General features: G+C 50.6%; 1 protein-coding gene across 4 annotated transcripts in view; it reads left to right on the top strand.

Moving 5' to 3' along the window:
* Window positions 1-22,313, top strand: part of Acacb (acetyl-CoA carboxylase beta) — a 106,017-nt gene that overhangs the window by 48,210 nt on the left and 35,494 nt on the right. For 3 of the 4 annotated variants that reach the window (XM_050121054.1, XM_050121056.1, XM_050121057.1), the window contains 18 exons: window positions 148-318; window positions 1,138-1,299; window positions 4,819-4,982; window positions 6,841-6,991; window positions 7,072-7,175; window positions 8,225-8,306; window positions 9,679-9,824; window positions 10,787-10,937; window positions 12,553-12,687; window positions 15,197-15,343; window positions 16,067-16,255; window positions 16,782-16,844; window positions 17,709-17,809; window positions 18,690-18,778; window positions 18,879-19,003; window positions 20,601-20,714; window positions 21,118-21,231; window positions 21,740-21,829. In XM_050121054.1, coding sequence (XP_049977011.1) covers window positions 148-318; window positions 1,138-1,299; window positions 4,819-4,982; window positions 6,841-6,991; window positions 7,072-7,175; window positions 8,225-8,306; window positions 9,679-9,824; window positions 10,787-10,937; window positions 12,553-12,687; window positions 15,197-15,343; window positions 16,067-16,255; window positions 16,782-16,844; window positions 17,709-17,809; window positions 18,690-18,778; window positions 18,879-19,003; window positions 20,601-20,714; window positions 21,118-21,231; window positions 21,740-21,829 — 2,298 coding nt within the window. The remainder of the gene's footprint in view (window positions 1-147; window positions 319-1,137; window positions 1,300-4,818; window positions 4,983-6,840; window positions 6,992-7,071; window positions 7,176-8,224; window positions 8,307-9,678; window positions 9,825-10,786; window positions 10,938-12,552; window positions 12,688-15,196; window positions 15,344-16,066; window positions 16,256-16,781; window positions 16,845-17,708; window positions 17,810-18,689; window positions 18,779-18,878; window positions 19,004-20,600; window positions 20,715-21,117; window positions 21,232-21,739; window positions 21,830-22,313) is intronic. The other variant, XM_050121055.1, reaches the window with a different exon arrangement.

Below are 22,313 nucleotides of genomic sequence, written 5' to 3'. Positions count from 1 at the left end.
CTGGGGTGGGGGTGATTTCAGTATCGCACAGGTGTGTTGCTCACTGGTCACGGGGGGGGGGGGCTCCTGTGTGGCAGCTCCTCAGGGTGCACTGGGGAGGGCATGGTGCTGCCGTCGGAAGCCCTTGACTTCCGTCTGTCTCTGCAGTGTGCTGTCCTCCTGGCCAAGACTGTGGGCTACGTCAGTGCCGGGACGGTGGAATACCTGTACAGCCAGGACGGCAGCTTCCACTTCTTGGAGCTAAACCCGCGCTTGCAGGTGGAACATCCGTGCACTGAAATGATTGCAGATGTGAACCTGCCCGCTGCGCAGTTGCAAGTATGGACCTGAGGATGGGGCTCCAAGCCCTGGGCGGTGCTCCCCAGCTCTGCTTTTTCTACCTGCCTAGAGTCACACTGTTTCATAGGAAGAGTGATGCACAAGTCACATTTTGGGCTTTGAAGGGGTTTCTTAAGTATACAGCAGACGGGAGGAGGATAAACCCTGACAGCAGGACCACGGGAGAGCGTTAGATCCGACATGTGGGCCGTCACGAGGGCACCCTGGGGAAGCCTAGGGCCCAAACAGTCTGTAAGAACGTTTGGCTAAGAGTATCCTGGGAAGAACATCTCTCCCAGCTGAAACAGCTGTTCCCACCCCAGGGAGCAGTGTGAACACTAGCCTGCTTCAGTGTGATCAGTAGCCTAGGCCGTCCTGTAGTCCAGTGTGAACAGTAGCCAGGCCTTCCTGTAGTCCAGTGTGAACAGTAGCCAGGCCTTCCTGTAGTCCAGTGTGAACAGTAGCCAGACCTTCCTGTAGTCCAGTGTGAACAGTAGCCAGGCCTTCCTGGAGTGCAGTGTGCACAGTGCCCAGGCCTTCCTGTCTCCACTTTCCTAGTGTTGGGAATTAAGGCATGTGATCCCAAGTACTTGGATCAAAGGTGTGCACCACCACTACCTGGCCTCTATGGTTAACTAGGTCCTAGCTCCACACTCTGATTTCCAGGCAAACTTATTTATTAGAACACAAACATTCTCACAGGTGTATATCAAATCGTTGACGGAGCCTCTTCCTTCATCCCATCCCCTTTGCCCTCCTTGTTTTAGGACCAGGGTCCTAGCAGACTGACCTGTGGAATGTTTTTTTTTTTCCATTTAGATCGCCATGGGTGTGCCCCTGCACCGGCTGAAGGACATACGGCTTCTGTATGGAGAATCTCCCTGGGGAGTGACCCCCATTTCTTTTGAGAGCCCTCCGAGCCCTCCCATTGCCCGAGGTCATGTCATTGCAGCCAGGATCACCAGTGAAAACCCGGATGAGGCAAGTGTGGGACCCTAGTGTTTCCATCACTGCAGATTCCCAGGGAAGGGTGGGCCCCTGTGTTTCATCACTGCAGATTCCCAGGGAAGGGTGGGCCCCTGTGTTTCATCACTGCAGACTCCTAGGGAAGGGTGGGCCCCTGTGTTTCCATCACTGCAGACTCCCAGGGAAGGGTGGGACCCTGTGCTTCCATCAGCTGCATGTTGTAAGAAGGGCCACTTGCTGGTTCCCGATCACCTGGCTGTCTTAGACCCGAAATAATCACATAGAAACTGTGTTGATTAAATCACTGTTTGGTCCATTAGCTCTAGCTTCTTATTACTTTATTGGCTAACTCTTATATATTAATTTAACCCATTTCTATTAATCTGTGTATCACTACATGGCTAAAGTTCCCAGTGTCTATCTCCGTGGCTCCATGGCTTCTTTCTGACTCCACCTCCTTTCTCTCAGAATTCAGTTCCATCTTCCCTGCCTACCTAAGTTCTGCCTTGCTGTAGGTCCAAAGCAGTTTCTTTATTCATTAAGGGTAATCACAGCACAGAGAGGAAAGTCCCACATCACCTCCTCATTTTTGTTTAAATAAAAAAGGAAGGTTTTAACTTTAATATAGTAAAATTACATGTAACAAAACAGGTATCAAGTAATAATTACAGTTACAACATTTATATCTACTTTATCTTTTATTATAACTAAGGAAGACTGTCATTATAACTATAAATTCTTCAACTCCATTAAAGACTCCAGAAGGATATAACATTACCTAAGTAAACAGGAAGTACATTGTAAGCAACTTCCAAAACTCTAGAATTGACGGAGACATCTCGCTGCCTGAACAGTCACCCAAAGTTCTTCTGTATCATTGTGGCAACCATCTTCAGTCTACAGGCCCATAGTATCCAGCAGACTTTTCCACGAAGCAGGAAATTTCAAAGACAGTTCCACCTATAAAGGCAGTTTATTCATCACATTTTTCTGTGTCCTGCAGAATGTCTAACAGACTTTTTCATGAAGCAGGAACCCTGAAGGATCATCTCACCTTTAGGCAAGTTCAGCAGTCATTTCTCTGTGGGTCCTACATGTCCAGTTAAGCAGTCCAGGCAAGAGCAGTTTCTTGCCCAAATGGCAAGGAGCCTCTTTGATGCCCATCTTCCTCTCGAAGTAATTCATGCTGCCAGGAGCAGACGTGTCTCATTGTCATGAAAAGTCCTAAATTATTAAAACATTTTAAATGCCATATTCTGTAGTCTTTGAAAGGTTTGAAGAATACCTACCTATCTGAAATACATCTCTGTATGTCTAGAGACTCTAATGAACATGACTATAAGCTTGACTATTATAGATGACTATTTACCTATATTTCTTAATTAAACATTACATTTTTAAATGAGCTGAACAAATACAATACCTTAATTAAGAGCAGAAATTTACATATTAACAAAATTGACCTAAAACTTGTATCAATAAACCAAGATCTACACCAATGCAAATCTCTATAGCATATCCCCCTTTAAATGTAAACGAACATTCATAGACAACATTTGGGAATATGTGTATGGTTTTGTCCATACTGCTTCCTGCTGATTGAGGGCACTGTTAACCAGGTCTTATATGGTGTATCCTGTGTGCTAGATTCATCTCAGTCAGCAGTTGGGCAAAGTAAGTTTTTGAGGGTGTTCATGGTGACCTTTCAGGGGATCTTATTCCATCAAACCACACCAGTCTGGAAGCAATCCGCCTTATTCCACAGGTTCTCATCCTCTGTGGAAACAAGAGAAGAACCTCTTTTCCAAAGCAACATATCCTTAGACTCAAATTTGGAAGTCATTGTTGGGTTCCTAGAGGACAGGCCTTTGCACCCCCACTTGATCTGTTTTGCACTCTTCTTGGGACTTGCTTGACCTATTCCTTGTAGGGTGGCAGTACTTCTTTCCACTTCTTAGGCTAGAATTCTAAGGACAGGATGGAGACGTCAGCTCCAGAGTCTAAAATCCCATTAAATGACTTCCCATCGATAATCAATTCCAATAGGGGCCTTTCTTTCACATGAGCTACCCAAAAGGCTGCAGTGCCAGATGATCCAAAACCCTTAACACCCCGACTGGACCTGGCCGTGGGGTTGGAGGTGTTAACTAGGTGTACCAAGACCAATTGGGCAATACAATCCTCCTGAGGAATTACTGTAACTCCTTGAGTAACTGATGTCATAATTTCTATTTCTCCTTCCTTCCAGCATTCAGCCTAGCTTTCCCTGCCTACCTAAGTTCTGCCTTGCTAGAGGTTCAAAGCAGTTTCTTTATTCACTGATGGTAATCATAGCACACAGAGGGGACTCCCACATCATCTGCAGACTGCTGGGGAAGGGTGGGCCCCTTGGAGGTGACACCAGCACCCAGGCTTCCCAGTTATACACCGGAAACAGTGTGGGAGCTGCGTGTCCTGGCTTTGGGCTTGCTGGATGCATGGTATGTGCCAGGTTTCAGGAAAACCTCACACAGCTCCTCACCCACATGACCTCAGTGCTGGCGGTCATGGTGCAGCCTGTGGGGTCAGCTAAGCCCACCCACTCCTGACTCACCATGTGCTTTTCTTCCTTGGTGAGGCAGCCAGTTTGGAGCCCAGGTTCTTAGATTTCTGGCTCTGTGCTTTTTGCTTTGGTCCAGTCTCTTAGGAGCCCTGGGCAGTCCCCTGTGGCTTGTTCTTACTGGGTCTTGAAAGCAAAACTGACTGGCATCATTCTACTTGTCTGCTGCTCACTTGTTCTAGGACTCCCCAGTCTGCTTTTTTTTCTTTCTTTTTTTTTTTTGTTTTGTTTTGTTTTTATGGAGACAAGGTTTCTCTGTAGCTTTGGAGCCTATTCTGGAACTTGCTCTTGTAGACCAGGCTGGCCTCAAACTCACAGAGATCCGCCTGCCTCTGCCTCCTGAGTGTTGGGATTAAAGGTGTGTGCGCCACCACTGCCTGACCCTTACTTTATCTTTTAATCAAAGATTTTGTGTTTTTGTTTGAGACAGGGTTTTTTCTATAACAACCATGGCTGTCCTGGAACTCACTATGTGGCCCAGGCTGGCCTCAAACTCAAAGAGGTCTGCCTGATTCTGCCTCCTGAGTGTTGGGATTGAAGAATGTGCCGCTATGCCCAGCTTCAAAGGTGTTTTTAACTGGGCCCACTAGTGGGCATCCTGTGAAATTCTGTTTATGTAGATGACATCACTGTGCAATGTTTAAATCATACTGTGTTGGAGGAACTTGGGGTGAGCCCCCATTTTTCTTGGTTGAATCTTTGGCTTCAAACCAAACACCAGCTGTGGTAAACAGCAGGGTGGGGCATTTGGCCACAGCCACAGCACCACATCTTCACTTTAAAAAAATCATTTTAATATTTATTTATTGTCTGTATGCGTGGGAACCACAGTGAGCATGTGGAGGGCACAGGGCAGCTTGGGAAAGGCAGTGCTGTCCCTTCTGCCTTGCGGAGTCCACTTGGAGTAACATCTCTTCTTTTCTGTCTGGCGCCAGGGTTTTAAGCCAAGCTCCGGGACAGTCCAGGAGCTGAACTTCCGCAGCAACAAGAATGTGTGGGGCTACTTCAGTGTGGCGGCTGCCGGAGGCTTGCATGAGTTTGCCGATTCCCAGTTTGGGCACTGCTTCTCCTGGGGCGAGAACCGTGAAGAGGCCATTTCGTCAGTATTTCCTGCTTACCACTCTTCCTTCCTGCCCCCTTCCCGCCTGTTCCCTCCCCCTCCATCCCTGCCTCCTTCTCTTTAGAAGCAAACACTCCGAAGTAGTGTGTACAGGTGTGATCACCCGAGTTTGACCCTAGATCTCACAAGGCAGCTGAAGTTCAAGAACAAAGTCTCTTTGCTGGAGTTTGGAGAAGAGCAGAGAGCTCTCCAAGGCTGCTGGGTCTTGAGCCTGCAAGAGGTCTGACTTCAAGGACACACAAAACTATTCAAAGGTGTCTAAGGGTGCCTAGTACTAGGCTCAGAGGAGGACGGCCGCACCTTAAAATGTCAACCTCACAAATAGTTCTGTCTTCACTCTGAGACTCGTTTCTTCTGGGGGCGGCCTGCTGCTCTGTCTCCACCCCAAGCCTGTGACAGTGTCTTGTGCTCCCTGTTTAGTCAAATCCCACCACAGTGGTTTCCTCAGACCGAGAAACTCACGCTAACCAAAGACTCCTCTGCCTCTCCTTTTAAATCTCCCTGCCTTGACAGGGGCCGAGGAAGGTAAAATCGGTTTGTGTTGTTATTAAACGTCCCGGTGCAGCTAGGTACTTCTTCTGCCTTCAGGGATGTTTCATTTAAGAAATATTAGACCAGGGGTTGGAGAGATGGTTCAGTGGTCAAGAGCACTGGCTGCTTTTCTAGAGGACCCAGGTTCAATTCCCAGCACCCACATGGCAGCTCATGGCTGTCTGTAACTCCAGTTCCAGGGGACCCGACACCCTCACCGACATGCAGGCAAACACCAGTGCACATTAAAGAGAAGGCGTTTGACTGGCTTGGTTGTTTAGCTGCGAGTGTAGCTCAGTGTGGCGGTTTTGGTGGTGGCCCTCCTCTGTCATCTTAGACTGGTTTGTTTTAATCATGTTCTGTGGCAAACTGAGGCCTTTGGAGAGTGTAGAGGGAGATTCGCAGCAAACCAGAGGTAGTGAACTGGAGGAGCTGGGCCCAGCACGCTCCAAGTGAAAAGCCCCCAGGGGAATCTCTAACTGAGGCGCTGTCTGCAGCTGTCAGGGACTTGGGAGGGAAACTCCAGCTTTCCCTGCTGTTAGAGTCTAGCAGAGGGAAGCGCTTGTCTCGGATTCTGTGATTGGCTCTCCCATGGCAGTGCAAAAGTCAAGCCACCTGGGACGAGTTGGTCACATACAAACCCAGGCCCTGACACTGCACCTGTGGCCTGTGGACCTCTTCCTTTTGACCTCACTGTGTCTTTATTTCCTCATGGCTAAAACCTAGATCGTATTGCTTTTCCGCCATAGCTACTCATGGCTCGTGGGGACACTCACTGGCTGGAACCTTCTCTCTGAGAATATGCTCATCCTACTGCCTGTCCTCAGAAACATTCACAGCGGGCCTGCAGCCTTGCAGCTTGCCATGCTGCTGAGCCAGCGGCAACAGACACACCTGGACAGAGCAGCCAGGGACAGTCAGAAGTGGCTCTTCTGAGGACAGGAGGTTTGAATAGGCCAAGGGGAGCCAGAGCCAGAGGGACCGAGCCCTCTTCATGGGTATTATATATCATTATGTATCAGGACAGTTAGTGATTGGACCCTGGGGCCTAATCACACAGCAGCTGACATGTGACCGGAACTGCAAACCTCATACTGCAGGTGGCAGGGTTATCACCCCATTTTTCAGATGAGGTAACTGACACCCGGGGTGGTTAAGTTACCCAAGTGAGATTACTCAGCCCATGTGGAGTGGAGACCGAGAGTGTGGTCGTCCCGTCCAGACGCTGCGACAAACACATCCCAGACATCCCCAGGAACCATGGGCAAGTGTGGAAACCAACCATGTGTGTGTTTCTCCTCTCCAGCAACATGGTAGTGGCTTTAAAGGAGCTGTCCATTCGGGGTGACTTCCGGACCACTGTGGAATATCTGGTGAACCTTCTGGAGACCGAGAGCTTCCAGAACAATGATATCGACACGGGGTGGCTGGACCATCTCATCGCTGAGCGGGTGCAGGTAGGAAGCTGCTTTGCCTTCTTAGGGGTGGCGGAGACCCATGCTTCCCGCGGGAACCGAGACATTGGAGTCTTTCCTAGGCAGAGAAGCCAGACATCATGCTCGGGGTGGTGTGTGGGGCCTTAAACGTGGCGGACGCGATGTTCAGAACCTGCATGACGGATTTCTTGCACTCCCTGGAAAGGTAGGGCAGACAGTTCTCTCGTTCCCCTCCCGTGAAAGGCAGGATGGGCTTTTTGTTGTGCTTGGAGATAGAATCTTATTAAGTAGGCCATGCTGGCATCAGAGTTGGATTCTCCTGCCTCAGCCTCCTGAGCACTGGGGTCATACTTACATGCCAGCATGCCACCCTCAAGTGCTTTATGGGTGACTCACCGGGGAGCCAGGTGCCTCTCCTCTGGGCTTACCTTCAACACTCCGTGGATAAACCTGTACTGCCTGGAAGAGACCGGGGGTGAATGCACACAGGTTTGTGGGTGTGGAGGGGCCGTAGGGTGCCGTGAAGCCTGCAGGGCAACTTCCACCTGGATTATCATTTGGGGGGGCTGTCCTGTGTGCTGTAGGGTGACAGTGGAACTGTGACTCCTGTCTGCTAGAGGCCAAGGGAGGCCCATTCCCTGAGTGTCCCACAATAGGAAGGAAGCGCCCGCTCTTGAGAAGTACCATGACAAAGAATGACATGCCCACAAAAAGTGTAAAAGAATAAACAGTGCTTGCACACCGCCTCTGAGTGACAGTGTATTCACAGTCCACATGCTAGAGGGTGGCAGCTCCCCCTTCTTCCCCCGTTTATATTTCTGTGAAACTGTTTGTGTATCCCAGGCTAGCTTATTCTCCTGCCTAACCCTCTCCAGTGCCAGGTTAATAGGCACCTGCCGCCACACCTGACTTCCATGTGGGGCTTTCTCCTAGAAGAGCCCATCATTAAGGTTTCAAAACCATTTTAAGATGCCCCATTCCTCAGTGGGTGCCAGTTCCTCTGGGATCCGTGTCCCACACCTTTGATCAGTCTTAACTGTCTGGTTTGCTGCTGCCTATGATGGGTAAACATCCAGATGACTGACTGCTTGATGATGCTGGGGTGGGGCCCAGGGCTTCACACATAGGGGCGCCCGTTCTGCCACTGAGTTTCACTCCAGCCTTCTGGGGGCCTTGAAGGATGTCGCAGAGCCCAAGAGGTGCTCTAGGGAACCCCATTCCCTCCTGGACTGATGCCATATCTGTCTTCTCCAGGGGTCAGGTCCTCCCGGCTGATTCTCTGCTGAACATTGTGGATGTTGAGTTGATTTACGGAGGCATTAAGTACATTCTCAAGGTAAGGGCACCTTCTCTGCAGGCTCAGCAGTTCGCACTGATGTCTGTGAGCCTGGAGTGGGGTCTTCACGTGGGGTGCTGAGCCGTGTGTCCCTCAGGGTTCTCTGTGATGTCTGTGAGCCTGGAGTGGGGTCTTCCCGTGGGGGGCTGAGCCGTGTGTCCCTCAGGGTTCTCTGCAGTCAGTGACCTTGACTCCACTCTGAGTTGAGGAGAGGAAGGCCGAGTGATACCCAAAGACACTGAAATGTATTTCTCACTATCTTTTATCCCAAAATATTTGTCTGTGTGTAATATAACCCGAGCATGCATGTTGTGAAGGTACGATGGATAAGGGCCAGGTTCAGGCTGTTAGTTCTTTGTAACAGACGTATAGAGTCTGGGCCAGAGCTCACTGTGCACACCTCCCTCCAGGGTCCTAGATCTCTGGTAAGCCATAGTCTGTATTCAGGTGTCTTTGTCCATTCAGGTTTCTATAGCAGAATCTATAGATCAAGGGCTTGTGAACAACAGAAGACATTGCTCCCAGCTCTGGAGCCCAGGACATCCAGGGTCAAGGCACAAGCCAGTTCTGTATCTCCTGAGGACCCATTTCCTGGTTTCTAGTGGGTTCCTTCTTTTGCTGTGTGCCTTTATGTGGTAGAAGAGGGCAAGGGAGCTCTTTGGAGTTCCTTTAATAATTTTTAAATTGAATTTGTTTGTTTATTCTTTCGTGTGTGTACATATGTGTGTATGAGAGTACAATAGTGTGTATATGTGTGTAAGTGTGTATGTGTGAGTGTGTATATGAGAGTGCAACAGTCTCTGTGTGTGTATATATGAGTGTGTGTATGTGTGTGTCTATATGTGTGAGTGTGAATGTGAGTGTGTGTATGTGTGTATGAGTGTGTGTATATTTGTGTATGAGAGTACAACAGTCTGTGTGTGTATGTGAGTGTGTGTATGTGTGTGAGAATGTGTGTGTGTGTGTATATATATGTGTGTGTGTGTGTGTGTGGTGTGTGTATGTATGTGTGTGTGTGTGTAGGTCAAAGGTAGTTTTTAGGAGTTGATTCTCTTTCCACCATGTGGATCCCAGACATCAAGCTTAACTTGTCAAGCTTGATGGCAAGCACCTTTACCTCCCGAGTCATCTCATGACCCCAGATCCCTTTTATAAAAGGGTGCTAAGAAGGCCCCGCCCTCATGACGTATGTACTTAAACCAGGGGTCCCCCTTCCTCCTAAGATCTCCTTTGAGGCTTGGTTTCATCACAGGACTTTGGGAGGCAATACAGTTAGTGCACTCATTCCTGCTGAAGCCTCCAAGCTGCCTCCCCAGAGCCCAAGCCTCAGTCCCTGCAGGCGGGAGCAATGGGGGTTCTGATGTCCCCACAGGTGGCCCGGCAGTCCCTGACTGTCTTCGTTCTCATCATGAACGACTGCCACATCGAGATTGATGCCCACCGGCTGAACGACGGGGGGCTGCTCCTGTCCTACAACGGCAGCAGTTACACCACGTACATGAAGGAAGAGGTGGACAGGTTTGTGCGTGGAAGATGTGCAGCTTTCTCTGTGGGAGCTGAAATGCAGAGCTGGCGCTGCAGGCCTGAGGTTATAGAGAAAGCCTGCTTTCGTTCATTCTGGGCATTCAGAGAGAGTCTCCATCCCGGCTGGAACCTAACAGGGTTTGAGAGTGGGGGTTCTTGGGCAGTTCCCATTTCGTCACCAGAGGATTCAGGGTCAAACAGATCGTAACAAGCAGCTCCAGTGACTGTTGGGTAAGTGAGGAGGCGCCGTCTCCCTGGGTCTGAGCTATAGGCCCACAGCCCAGGGGACAGCGTAGACTAGATACACCATCCAGCAGTTGGCCGCCAGGCTACTGTGGGCAGGGTGCTCAGCTCGGGATGAGGCTGGTGCCACTGATGTCATCACTCCTGGGCTTCCAGCCTCTGACAGGAGATGACACAGAGAACAGACAGTGGCAGGCAGTGGCTCTGTGTCCTGATGGGAGGAAGGATGCTAGAAGCTTTAGGCATGGTGCACACTGGGTCCATATGCTTCTGGCTCCCGTTTGCCTGACCATGCTGAGGTCACAGTGCTACGTGGAGGACCCAGGCAGAGGAGGCCACTCAGACCCAGGCCATGGATAAGAAAGTGTGGAATGTGTGCATGGGTTAGAGTCCATTCCTGGAAGTCAGGTCGGTGAGGGGACTCCTTTCTTAGTCCCCAGAACATTCAAGATTCTTGTGTGCGATGCCTAAAACCTGACTTCCCTAGATAGTTAAAGGAAGGATTTAGGATTGGTTAAGAGTTATTGAATAGTATTGATTGATTGATTTCTGGGGAATTATGTCAGAAACAGAAACTGGTTTCAGCCACTAGAAGTAAAGACCCTCATGCCTCACAGAGGGCGATGGAGTACCTGCCCTAGGAAAGGGGAAATTCCCCTAAGTCTGGCTCCCTTGCTGGGCCTCATTTGTCTCCCACTCTCCCCGCCCTCTAGTTACCGGATCACTATCGGCAATAAGACGTGTGTGTTTGAAAAGGAGAACGACCCCACAGTCCTGAGATGCCCCTCGGCTGGGAAGCTGACACAGTACACAGTGGAGGATGGAGACCACGTCGAAGCAGGGAGCAGCTACGCTGAGATGGAGGTGACCAGAGAGCCAGCCCCGGCTGGGGCTGTCCCTGCCCCTCAGCCACCAGGCCTCGCCTGTCCTTGGCCTAAACTTATGAAATTCAAAGAATACTTTTTAAAAAGAGCGCTCATTTGGCCCACATCTCGTGGAAGGAGTAAGAACTGCCTAGTAATGGTGGTGACAATGATTAAAACCACAAGCCAGAGCTGACCGGGCACTGGCCATCCAGTGGATATTGATCTAAGTGCCTTTACCTATTTGTATTATTATTTTTTTTTACTGTGCTGAGGATGGACCCTAAGACCTAAAGCATGCTAGGCAAGCATTCTACCTCTCAGTTACACCCCAACTGTGTCTACTTTTATAACCTGAACAAGTTCATGAGGCGGGAACAGACGTGATTCCTGTTGTGTGCATGCAGAGATCAGACCCAGGAAGGTGAGCTCAGGATGTCTCTTGAGAGCACACAGAGCCTCGCTGCAAGCCTGGCCTCCGCTCTCTGCTGTGAGAGAGGCAAGTGGCTCTTCAGGAGAGCCGCCCTCCTGCACAGGCTGGCTTATCTGTCTCGGTTATTCTCAGGGGACTAGCTCCCAGTTTTCTGATGGAGACATCAAGGCTCAGAGACAGGAAGGTGAGTTTTGGAATTCACAGGGGTGGTGGATGAGGCAGACAACCGAGCAAAAAGCAGCATGGTACCGTGACCTGCAGTGGTGTCGTGGTCACAAATCTCATGTCTTCTGCACCTTCAGACACAGGGTTAGGCAAGTGAGTTGCAGGGTTCATTTTACAGAGCGCTCTCCAGAGGGCGCCCTCCCCCATGGGCCTGACGTTAAATGCCTGCTTTAGACAGCTGTCCGTGTAGAGGGAGGCCGAGAGCCCGGTGGTGTTCAGCAACGGGTTGTGTTCTGAGAAGTGTGTTCCTGGACAACTTTATCATGTGGACATTGTAGAGTGTATTTGAACAAACCTGGAAGGCGTCATTTAGTCACTTGAAGCATTGACATGACCTCTAAGCATGAGACGCTTGCCAGGGGCTGCGGCCGCCAACAGTGAGTGTCTCAGCATTAAGTGTGAGTGCCACACTTTACCAGACAGGTCATGTGGCAGCTCATTCACTTGCGTCACCACAGTTTGGACATGTATGTGTCTTGTGGCACAGCCATCATCTATGGTACTGTCATTGGCCAACAGTGTCACTATGGTGCGCTTGACTCTGTACTGACGGCTGGAGGTAATAGGACTTAGCAGTGTTTCTGGTAGAGAGGGTTTCTTTTGAAAATAGTTAAGGGGGCCTGGAGGTGCAGTTCAGCAGCAGGGTGTTTGTCCAGCATGCATGAAGCCCTGGGTATCATCGCTAGCTTCACAAATCTAAAGGAAGCAGTTTCCTGCTGTGAAATGGGCGGCACACACACCCGCCTCTGGCTGCCCTTGTAGATGGAGACCATTCCTGGATGGCGCTCATGCCTGGTGCACAGCAAGGTGGAAGAAATGACGGGATTTTTGTCCTGTGCTTGAGTGGTGCCCAGAGATTGGCTATCACCATGACGCACCCCCTGATCCAGTCACTGGAGGAGCGACTCTGGGTGCCAGCACCAGGGAACTCTGACCTCGTCTTCCTTCTACAAAACAGGTGATGAAGATGATCATGACCCTGAGTGTGCAGGACAGCGGCAGGGTGAGGTACGTCAAGCGCCCAGGGGCCGTACTGGAGGCCGGCTGTGTGGTGGCGAGGCTGGAACTCGATGACCCTTCAAAAGTGCATGCGGTATGTAACACGTACGTGGTCCCGCAGCTCTGGGCCATGCGGTTTGTAACACGTGGTCCCCGCAGCTCTGGGCCATGCGGTTTGTAACACGTGGTCCCCGCAGCTCTGGGCCATGCGGTTTGTAACACGTGGTCCCTTCAGCTCTGGCTGGCCCAGAAGCTCCTACCTGTTGAGGGAGAGCAGACTGGAGTCTCTCTGTTCCTGGGCCTGTCTGTCATTTGTAGGCACACTCAGCCCTGGTGATAATGTAATTGGAAGCCCCTGCCAACCATGCCCCTGTCTTCTTCAATCCCTTTGCAGCTCTTCATCCCACTTGGAGCAAAGCCCAGGTTCTTCCCAGGACCCAAGTGCCAGAGAGCTGCTCCCAGTGACTTGAGGGCTTTCCTTCTATCCTTGGCATCTTCAGGAGTCCACACAGGCCTCCCTCCTGGAGCCTGTTCCCTTCACCTAGAAGGATCCGCCCCAGGAGTGCCTCAGCTCACTCCCACCCTAACCTGATCAGTCTGGCTTCTCACCCAAGCCCTTGAAGCTGACTTTTTTCTCTCATTGCTGGGGTTGACCCCACAGTCTTGACCCTCCCTGCTTGACAAGCTCTCCAGCATTGAGCTGCATCCTCAGCCCTTGGATTTAAAAAAAAGATTTTTATTAATTGCTGTTATTATTAGTAGTAGTAGTAATAGTTTGTGCTTTTGTGCCATTGTGTGGGAGTAGAGGTCAAAGGACAATTTTGGGGGATCAGTTCTCCCCTACTTGCATGGCAAGCGCATACCTGCTGAGCTATCTCACAATATATATGTTGACAAGGTCCTGTAGCTCAGGCCGACCTGGGCTCACTATGTAGCCCAGTCTGAGTTTGAATTTAAGGTCTTTCTGTCTCCGCATTCCAAACTGTAGGTGTATCCCATCATGCCTGGCTCCATGAGCTATCTGGGACTACCTTTAAAATATGATTTTGTTCATTTAATGTCTGCTGTATAAACCAGATTTTTTTTGAGACAGGGTTTCTCTGTAGCTTTGGAGCCTGTCCTGGAACTAGCTCTTGTAGACCAGGCTGGCCTCAAACTCACAGAGATCCACCTGCCTCTGCCTCCCGAGTGTTGGGATTAAAGGTGTGTGCCACCACTGCCCAGCATAAACCAGATTTTATATCTCATACAGGTTTAGATTTGCAGGATTACAGATCCTACAAAGAGTTTTCATATTTTATGCACCCAGTTTCCTATTATTAATTCAGCGATATTTACTACTAATTACTGTTCATGTAATTTCTACTGTGATCATACGCTCCACTAATCACAATGGACCACTGCTGATGTGTTATTAACTAACATACATACTTTACTCAGATTTTAAGATTGTGGTTATTCTGTGTACCTTGCTATCCTCACCCCTCTGTGTGTGTCCACGTACTAGGGACAGAACACAGGGCTTCCCGCATGCTAGGCATCATCTGCCACCCAGCTCCCGCACCACCCCTGCCTCTGCCATTTTGAAATGGGCCGTTCAGAGTGTCAAGCCTACATTGTTGAGCACCCATCACCACTGCTCAGAACCCTTTCTTTCTTATAAAACTAAAACTATGCCTACTAGATACCAACTTTTTATTCCCTTCTTGCCCAGGCCCTGGCAACCTCTAGCCTGCATTTTCCCCAGGGATCTGACTGCTTTAGCTTGGATGGCAGGGACCACACAGTTCCTGCCAGTTTGTCACTGGCTGGTTTCACTTAGTAGCTAGCTCAGGGGGAGTGTGTGCATATTATGGTCCAAAGCCCTAGTTTCAAATCCCAGGGCCACATAAAAAAAAATGGAGCTGGAAAGATGAGTCAGAGATTAAGAACACTTGCTGCTCTTGCAGAGGACCTGGGTTTGATTTCCAATACTTATGTTGGGCAGCTCACAACCGGTGCTCCTGGCCTCCGTGGGCACCTGCACGCAAATGCACACACCCAGCCCCACATACACACAACTAAAATAAAGCTTATATTCAGAATAAATTTAAAAAATTAAATCACATTAAATAAGTCAGACATGGTGGCACAGGCGTGCAATCCCAGCGCTCAGAAGGCTCAGGCATGAGAAATGTGAGTTCGAGGCTGACCTGTGCTATGTGGTGAGACCCTGCTTCAAAACCAAACGGGGAAGGAACCTACGAAGAAAACCAAAAGAAGAGTCAGGAGATGATCTTTATCAAAAGGAAAATCAGAATAAAAATAGACCCCTCTAAAATTGTTCGGAATGTAAGTTGTCAAATGTGTGCCATTCGCAAAGGGGATGTTGTGAAAAGCCTGGACCCAAACTTGAACTTAGTAAGGATAGGTTCCCAGGATGATGTGTCTCTTGTTCTTTCCCAGGCTTCAGATGAGTAAGTCAGGGGGTTTTTGGGTCAGTCTTTTGCCTTGGTCTGTCGTGACCCCGTCTTTGTATCTCAGAGACCCCATGGTCTGTCCATGTCCTCGTGTCTCATCATGGGCTCTTTGGTCTGTTGTGACCCATCCTCATGTCTCACCAGGCACAGCCATTCACAGGGACACTGCCTGCCCAGCAGACCCTGCCCATCCTCGGGGAGAAGCTGCACCAGGTGTTCCACAGCGTCTTAGAAAATCTGACCAACGTCATGAGTGGCTACTGCCTGCCCGAGCCGTTCTTCAGCACAAAGGTGGGGACCAGCAAGATCCTGGTGTGCACAGGGCCCTGTATTCAGCCCGGAGGGTTTCCTGTCTGCGTAGTCGCTTTGGGTCACTTAAGCGACTCTTTTCATTTCCACTGTAAATGGGGTAATCATTCTGCCTGCTTGCTGTGGCTGTCTCTTAAAAAAAATGAAAAATAGCTAAAGAGGGAGAAGAGGTTGCTCAGTGGCCCCGGGGTTGAGAGCATGTATTAATTGCTCTTCCAGAGGAACCAAGCTCAGTGGGTTCCCAGGACCCATGAGGGGCAGCTCATAAGTGCCTGTAACTGCAGCTCCAGGGATCGAATGCCCTCTGCTGACTGCTGAGGGTACAGCATTCACGTGCACACCCCACATGCAGATACAAACACATGAACATAACTTTAAAGTAATAAAAATAAACTAAAAGAGAATACAGGTGAAGAACATGCTTTGGATTCTACCTGGCACCAGTCAAGTGCCCACAAGCGTTAGCTTGTCATATGACCTTATTTGTTCTCCCGTACCACACTGGCTGTCTAGTGACCCAGGGAGGGGCACAGGGGCTTCTGTGTGTGGAGACTTGAGCAGTCCATTCCAGACTGCTCCAGAGGCTGCTGGGCTCCTGCACTGGAAGGTGTGGCCTGGGTGGGTTGAGTCGGGTAGGGTGCCCCTGGCTGATGGAGGTGCCCACACGTTTGTAAGGTGGTGGCTGATGTCATTGTCCCTCTGCAGCTGAAGGAGTGGGTCCAAAAGCTCATGATGACACTCCGGCACCCATCCCTACCTCTCCTGGAGCTGCAGGAGATCATGACCAGCGTGGCAGGCCGCATCCCAGCACCCGTGGAGAAGGCCGTCCGCAGGGTGATGGCCCAGTATGCCAGCAACATCACTTCAGTGTTGTGCCAGTTCCCCAGCCAGCAGGTGCGTGCCCCAGCCGGCTCCGGCCAGCCACACCTGTGCTCACTCCCTCATCTGGCTTCTTTTAAGATGGGCCAGCATCAAATGTTGTGGGCCCGTGCTTTCTTTCTAACTTCTGTAGGACTCCAGCACATTCTCCCAAGGGTCAGGCCTCACTCCAGCGGCTCAGGGTCGGGCGGGGGGGTGTCACAGCTGCCAATCAGACTAGCTCAAATCATTAGCTACAGAATCTTGTTCCTGGGTCACAGGTTTTGGAAGTCCATAGCTGTAGGCCTCATGTGCCTTGGGACTAGAAACCATCAGCATATACACCCCATTCAGATAAAACCTCACCATCCTTTTTCTGGGCTGTCTAGTTTATTTTCTGCTGATGAGCAAGTCAAGGTCACTTTCTCTCCCGCCTTCACCATTCCTTCCTGCTGTCCTCACCCGTCATCCCCACACACCTTTGCTGTCGGAGAAGCCAAGTCAGGCCATTCCCAAAGGGCAACAGCTCTAAAGGTTGAAACTTTTGTTTTGTTTTTTGCAGTGCTGGGCCTCAGGCATGCTAGGCAAGCACTCTACCACTGAGCTACACCCCGAGCTCCTGAAGGTCGGAATATTGTTCAGCCATATAAGAGGGATGGCATTGTGATTCGCGCTCCTACACGGATGAGCCTTAGGCTAAGGGAAAGGAGCCGGTCAGACACATTGTCTGGAATGGGCAGTCAGTGTAGAAAGGAATTCAGTTAGTGGCCTTCAAGGGAGGGATGGAGGAGGCAAGGAGAGGAGGGCGGCACAGTTGAGTTTTCCCACTGAGCCTGTACGTGACAGCTGAAGGAGGAACCAGTTCTGTCCTGACCAGAACTGATGAGGCCCCGTGAAGAGAAGGGTGCATTTGGGACACTTCTGAAATTTCTCATTAAGGCAATTTCTAGTTTTAGTTTTCATTTAAAATGCCTTTTGGGGTCCCGTGAGATGGCTCAGCAGGTGGAGACACTTGCCAAACAAGCATGGTGCCCTGAATCAGATCCTCAGAACCCACATAAGGGTAGATGAGAACCAGCGTCACAGTATCCCCCGACCTCCTTGTGCGCCGTGGTGCAAAAATCCCCACACATGCTAGGTACACACACCACAACAATTTTTAAAGGGAACATACCAATCACATGAATTTTCATATAAAGACAGGACCCTCCCCCCTCCTGCACCCACACTTTTGCTGAGTCCTCTCAGCAGGGCAGGGAGAAAACATTTCCTTCACTCATCTCTTTGTGTGATGTTGTCATTCTGAGCTCCTGGGTCCCCAGGGAGACACTGACGGGGTGGGCAGGGCTGTTATCCAGGTGGCTGGGGTCTTCGAGCACAACCAGGCTGGGACCTCCCTGGGAGCCTGTGGGGGTCCCCCGTGATACAACCAGTGGCCGCTGGATCCTGTGGTGGGCAGTGGTCTGACCTGTTTTGTGTTCTTATCTAGATAGCCACCATCCTGGACTGCCACGCCGCCACGCTGCAGCGGAAGGCAGAGCGCGAGGTCTTCTTCATGAACACACAGAGCATCGTGCAGCTGGTCCAGAGGCAAGTGCATCCTGGGCCCTCCAGAAGCCGGAGTAGCTGTGTGAAGCCCTGGCTCATCCCCCTGCACAGGGCGGGAGAGGCAGAGAGGAAATCCATCCCCTGTGTTTAGGAATATGATAGAAGAGGAAAAACACAGAGTAATACCACATATCATTCTGTTTCTAAAAGGAAGGGAAATTTACAAAAAGTATTGGCAAACATCTTCAAGTTTGACTTTTTAAAAAACATCTTTGTATGTTACATAGGTCATTGGAAATTTTTGTTTTGTAATTAAAATATACTAAAATCAGCTTTCCTCTTTTTAGGAGCTCGACTCTTAAGGTTTTTCCCTTCTTTCTGGCCTTGTCTGGAGGCTTAGTCTGGAGACTGGTATAATCTGGTTTCTGGTTTGATGGACAAGTCATAGTTCTGCTGACATGCCTAGCTAGAGCTAAGTCTGCTCCATGGTTCTCCGGGCCTGAGGAGTTGGAGTGTACCCCCTTCCTCCTCCTCCCCTTCCTCCTCCTCTTCCTCTTCCTCCTCCCCCTCCTCCTCCTCTTCCTCCTCCCCTCTCTCTTTCCCCTTCCCTTCCCCCTGTTTCCCTCCTTCCTCTTTCCTATCTTCTCTCTTCTCCTCTTGCAGTGCAGATTGCAGCCAGGGCTTTGCACATGCTAGGGACACGCTCAGCCACTGAGCTACGTCCCAGCTCTTGCTTTTCTGAGACACGGTCTCCCTGTATAGTGCCACCCTCAAACTCCAATTCCTTGTAGGAAGAGTGCTCTTGCAGGCATGGGCCACTACGCCTGTGCTTCCCTTCTTAAAGGTGCCACAGCTCTAGCTGTGCTATTTCGGGGTTGAGGAGGTGGTGGGCATGGCGACAGGGCGGCTTCTGGTCCCCTAGGTACCGCAGCGGGACCCGTGGCTACATGAAGACCGTGGTGCTGGACCTACTGCGGAAGTATCTGAATGTGGAACATCATTTCCAGCAAGGCAAGAGATGCTACCCACCACTGGTGACAGGCACAAACTCTGGGCAAGGCGAGGGGGACGTGCCAACCTCACCCTTCTGGGTCTCTTGTTTCCCTCACAGCCCACTATGACAAGTGTGTCATCAACCTAAGGGAGCAGTTCAAGCCGGACATGACCCAGGTGCTGGACTGCATCTTCTCACACGCACAGGTGGCCAAGAAGAACCAGCTGGTGATCATGCTGATAGTAAGATGGGGACCAGCACTCCAGGTCGGGGTGGGGCAGGGCTTTTCTCCCTTTTCCTTCTTCTCCTCTCCCTCCTTTTCCTTCCCCCCTTTTCAGTTCTGGTGTGGAACCCAGGTCCTAGTCCTGCTAGGCAATCCTCTGTCACAAAGCCACACCCCCAGCCTAGTCCCAATAATTTCTAGGTTTGGTTGACCTAGCTATATGATATTGCCATTGCTTACAGTCTGACTGCACAATAAAGCTTTATTTGTAACAGTAGGCAGTGACACAAAGGACCTGCTCTGTGCCAAGCCCTCTTTGTTGCTTTAAACATTTATCAATTAGTTTTAAAGGTTGTATACTAAATTCATTTGATTATTTTTATTACTGCTGTTGTTGTATATGGCTCAGGCTGATCTTGAACCCCTAGCTAGAGAGCCCCTTCTGCTTAAGGTTCCTAAGCAGTCGGGACTGTAGAAGTGCACCGCCCTATGCCATTACTGCTAGGTTCTCTCCAACTCCAAGGGATGTGGACTGTTGTCACCGTCATTTGGCAGATCACAGAGAGCTGGAGTTTCAGCTTACTGACGTGGGTGCGAGGAACCTTACTCGGGTCCTCTGTGAAAACATTAAGTGTTCTTCATGACCAAACGATCTCTCCAGCCCGTACGAAGTGCTCTTTGAATGCTGGCTGGGCCTCTTGGAAAGCCCAGTTGCTGGACCGCAGCCACAGGGAGGGGAGGAAGGAGCAATGCTACAGCTGACTGACCCTATTGGGACTTGAGAGGGAGAGAGTGACAGGCTGTTCTTGGGATTCCACAGGAGCCAGCGCTTGTTGTGATTGGGACAAATCATGCGTCTAGGTGAGAGGTGACTCAGCCTATAGGTAGCAATGTGTCTTACAAGACAATGTGGGCTAATTAGGGTAGTGGAGGTCAGCGGCTTAGCAAACCTGCTTCCTCCCATCACAGACCTCTCTCCAGTGGCTGTCTAGAGACCCCTTCTTATGGTCCCCCAAGCCCTTCTTACAGCGAAGACACACGAGGAAACAGGCCATGTGCACACAGTGCCGTCTGCAGCAAAAAGCTCCTCCCTTGGCAGAAGGAAGGCGGGCATGGCCAGGGAGATGGCTCGCTCAGTGGATAGAACATGTGTTGTACATGTGTGGGGACCAGAGTTTGGACTCCCAGCATCTGCATAAAAAGCTAGTGGATGTGGTGGCCCACTTGTAATCCCAGTGGAGGTGGAGATAAGGGATTCCCCAAGGCAAGCTGCCTAGGGTACTAGCCAAATCAGTGAGTTCCGAGTTCCAGGTTCAGGAGAGACCCTGACTCAGAAAATACAGTGAAGAGCAATGGAGAAGACGTATGAGGTGGTCTGGTCTTGTTCCCACATGCATGTGTGCACGTGTGCATGCTCACACACACATATAGTACATGGTAAAGAGGTCTGCTGGATTTCCCTTCCCATCAGATGTGAGGGTCCATGAGTCAGGAAATGAATGTGTGATGTGAGGCCATACCCATGTGACAAGAGGCAAGGACCTCCACTCCCGACCAGCTAAGTGCTGGCCAGATCTCCAGCAAAGCCAACCTGGGTTCTGTTGTTGTCCCTGAAGGATGAACTCTGTGGCCCAGACCCCACCCTGTCAGACGAGCTGACCTCCATCCTCAATGAGCTCACGCAGCTGAGCAGGAGCGAGCACTGCAAGGTGGCCCTCAGAGCCAGGCAGGTTGGTCTCAATGTGTGTTGCTATGTGTGTGCATGCATGCATGTGCGTGTGCTGCTGTGTGTGTGTGCGCATGTGTGAGTGTGTTGCTGTGCGTGCATGCATGTGTGTGCATGTGTTACTTTGTGTGTGTGCGTGCATGAGTATGTGTTACTATGTGTGCGCACGTGCGTGCGTGTGCATGCGTGTGTATGCATGTTTTCTTTGTGTGTGCATGCATGAGGATGTGTTACTATGTGTGCGCACGCGCGTGTGCATGCATTGCTTGTGTGTGCGTGTGTTGCTGTGTGTGCACACACGTGTGTGCATGTGTGTTGCTGTGTGTGCACATGTATGTGCATGCATGCATGCGGCCCTGCCCCCTCCCAGCTTTTCTTATCTCTGTCTTCCCTCCTCTTCCCTACAGGTCCTGATTGCCTCCCACCTCCCCTCCTACGAGCTGCGACACAACCAGGTAGAATCCATCTTCCTGTCTGCCATTGACATGTACGGCCACCAGTTCTGCCCAGAAAACCTCAAAGTGAGTCTTTGGGACCATGGTTTTCCTTCCCCTCAAGGCTCCCCCAGTTTAGTGACATGGAGTTCAGAGTGGCTGGGATGGTCCCAGAGACATCTGCAGGCTCTGGGAGTTGCAGGTGTGGAAGTCTGATCACCGGATGCACAGGGCAACAGGCTTTCCTGGCCAGTACAGGCTTTAAATTAAGGCATTCTGGAACATGCCAGGAGGCACAAACCCTTTGTGTGGTGGTGGGATAGGGCTACTTTTTCCCGGCTCTTGCCAGGGTCCTGACTTATTGTAGACTTCTAGACACCAATCAACATTTAAAGCTGGGGCCTTGTCCTGACCACAGTCACCCCACAGCCCTCATTGCCCCATCTCCCAAGGCTGTGTGCAAAGGAGTTCCCTGCTTTGGAAGACCTGACTGCGACAATGATCGCGACAGAGCCTTCTTGTGCCTGCTGCTCCTGCCCGGCTTGTGGTCAGTCTGCTCATGCTCTGTTTGCCTTTCCTCTCCTGTTCCCCATAGAAACTGATACTTTCTGAAACGACGATATTCGACGTCCTGCCAACTTTCTTCTACCACGCTAACAAGGTCGTCTGTATGGCGTCGCTGGAGGTAAGCAGTAGCAAGTCATCTAGAGTGTACGCCCGCCTGCACGGCCGGACCGTGAGCTGTGCACCTGGCACATGCGACCTTTTCTCTTCAGGGAAGGGGTTGCATTGCCATCTCACAGAGAGAGAAACTGAGCTGAGTGGGGAGGTGACTTTCTCAAGGCCACATAGCCAGAGACAATCAAGATTCACATTTTATCAGTTCTGCAAAGTCCATGCCAGGAATACTGCCGTGCCCTGTGGCATCACAGGCTCCTCCGGACAGGGCACAGCTTGATTCTACTCCCCAGTGCCGTGTCAGATGCACCTTGTCCAAACTGTTTATTCATGAGTGTTTGGTATCTCGGACAGACTTCCCTGCCTGGCGCAGAAAATGCAGGCAACCTGCCTTGGGACAGGGAAGGGCTTTCCCAGTGGAACAGCCGCTGGGTTCCCTGAGCACAAGAGCCCAGCAGCATTCAGGTCCTCTCAGGAATGCCTCTTGCAAA

Source organism: Alexandromys fortis, unplaced genomic scaffold, assembly GCF_014885135.2.
Source record: "Alexandromys fortis isolate MF-2015 unplaced genomic scaffold, M_Fortis_MF-2015_v1.1 scaffold_197, whole genome shotgun sequence".
NCBI lineage: Eukaryota > Metazoa > Chordata > Mammalia > Rodentia > Cricetidae > Alexandromys > Alexandromys fortis.
This window is presented reverse-complemented; position numbering and strand designations above follow the sequence as displayed.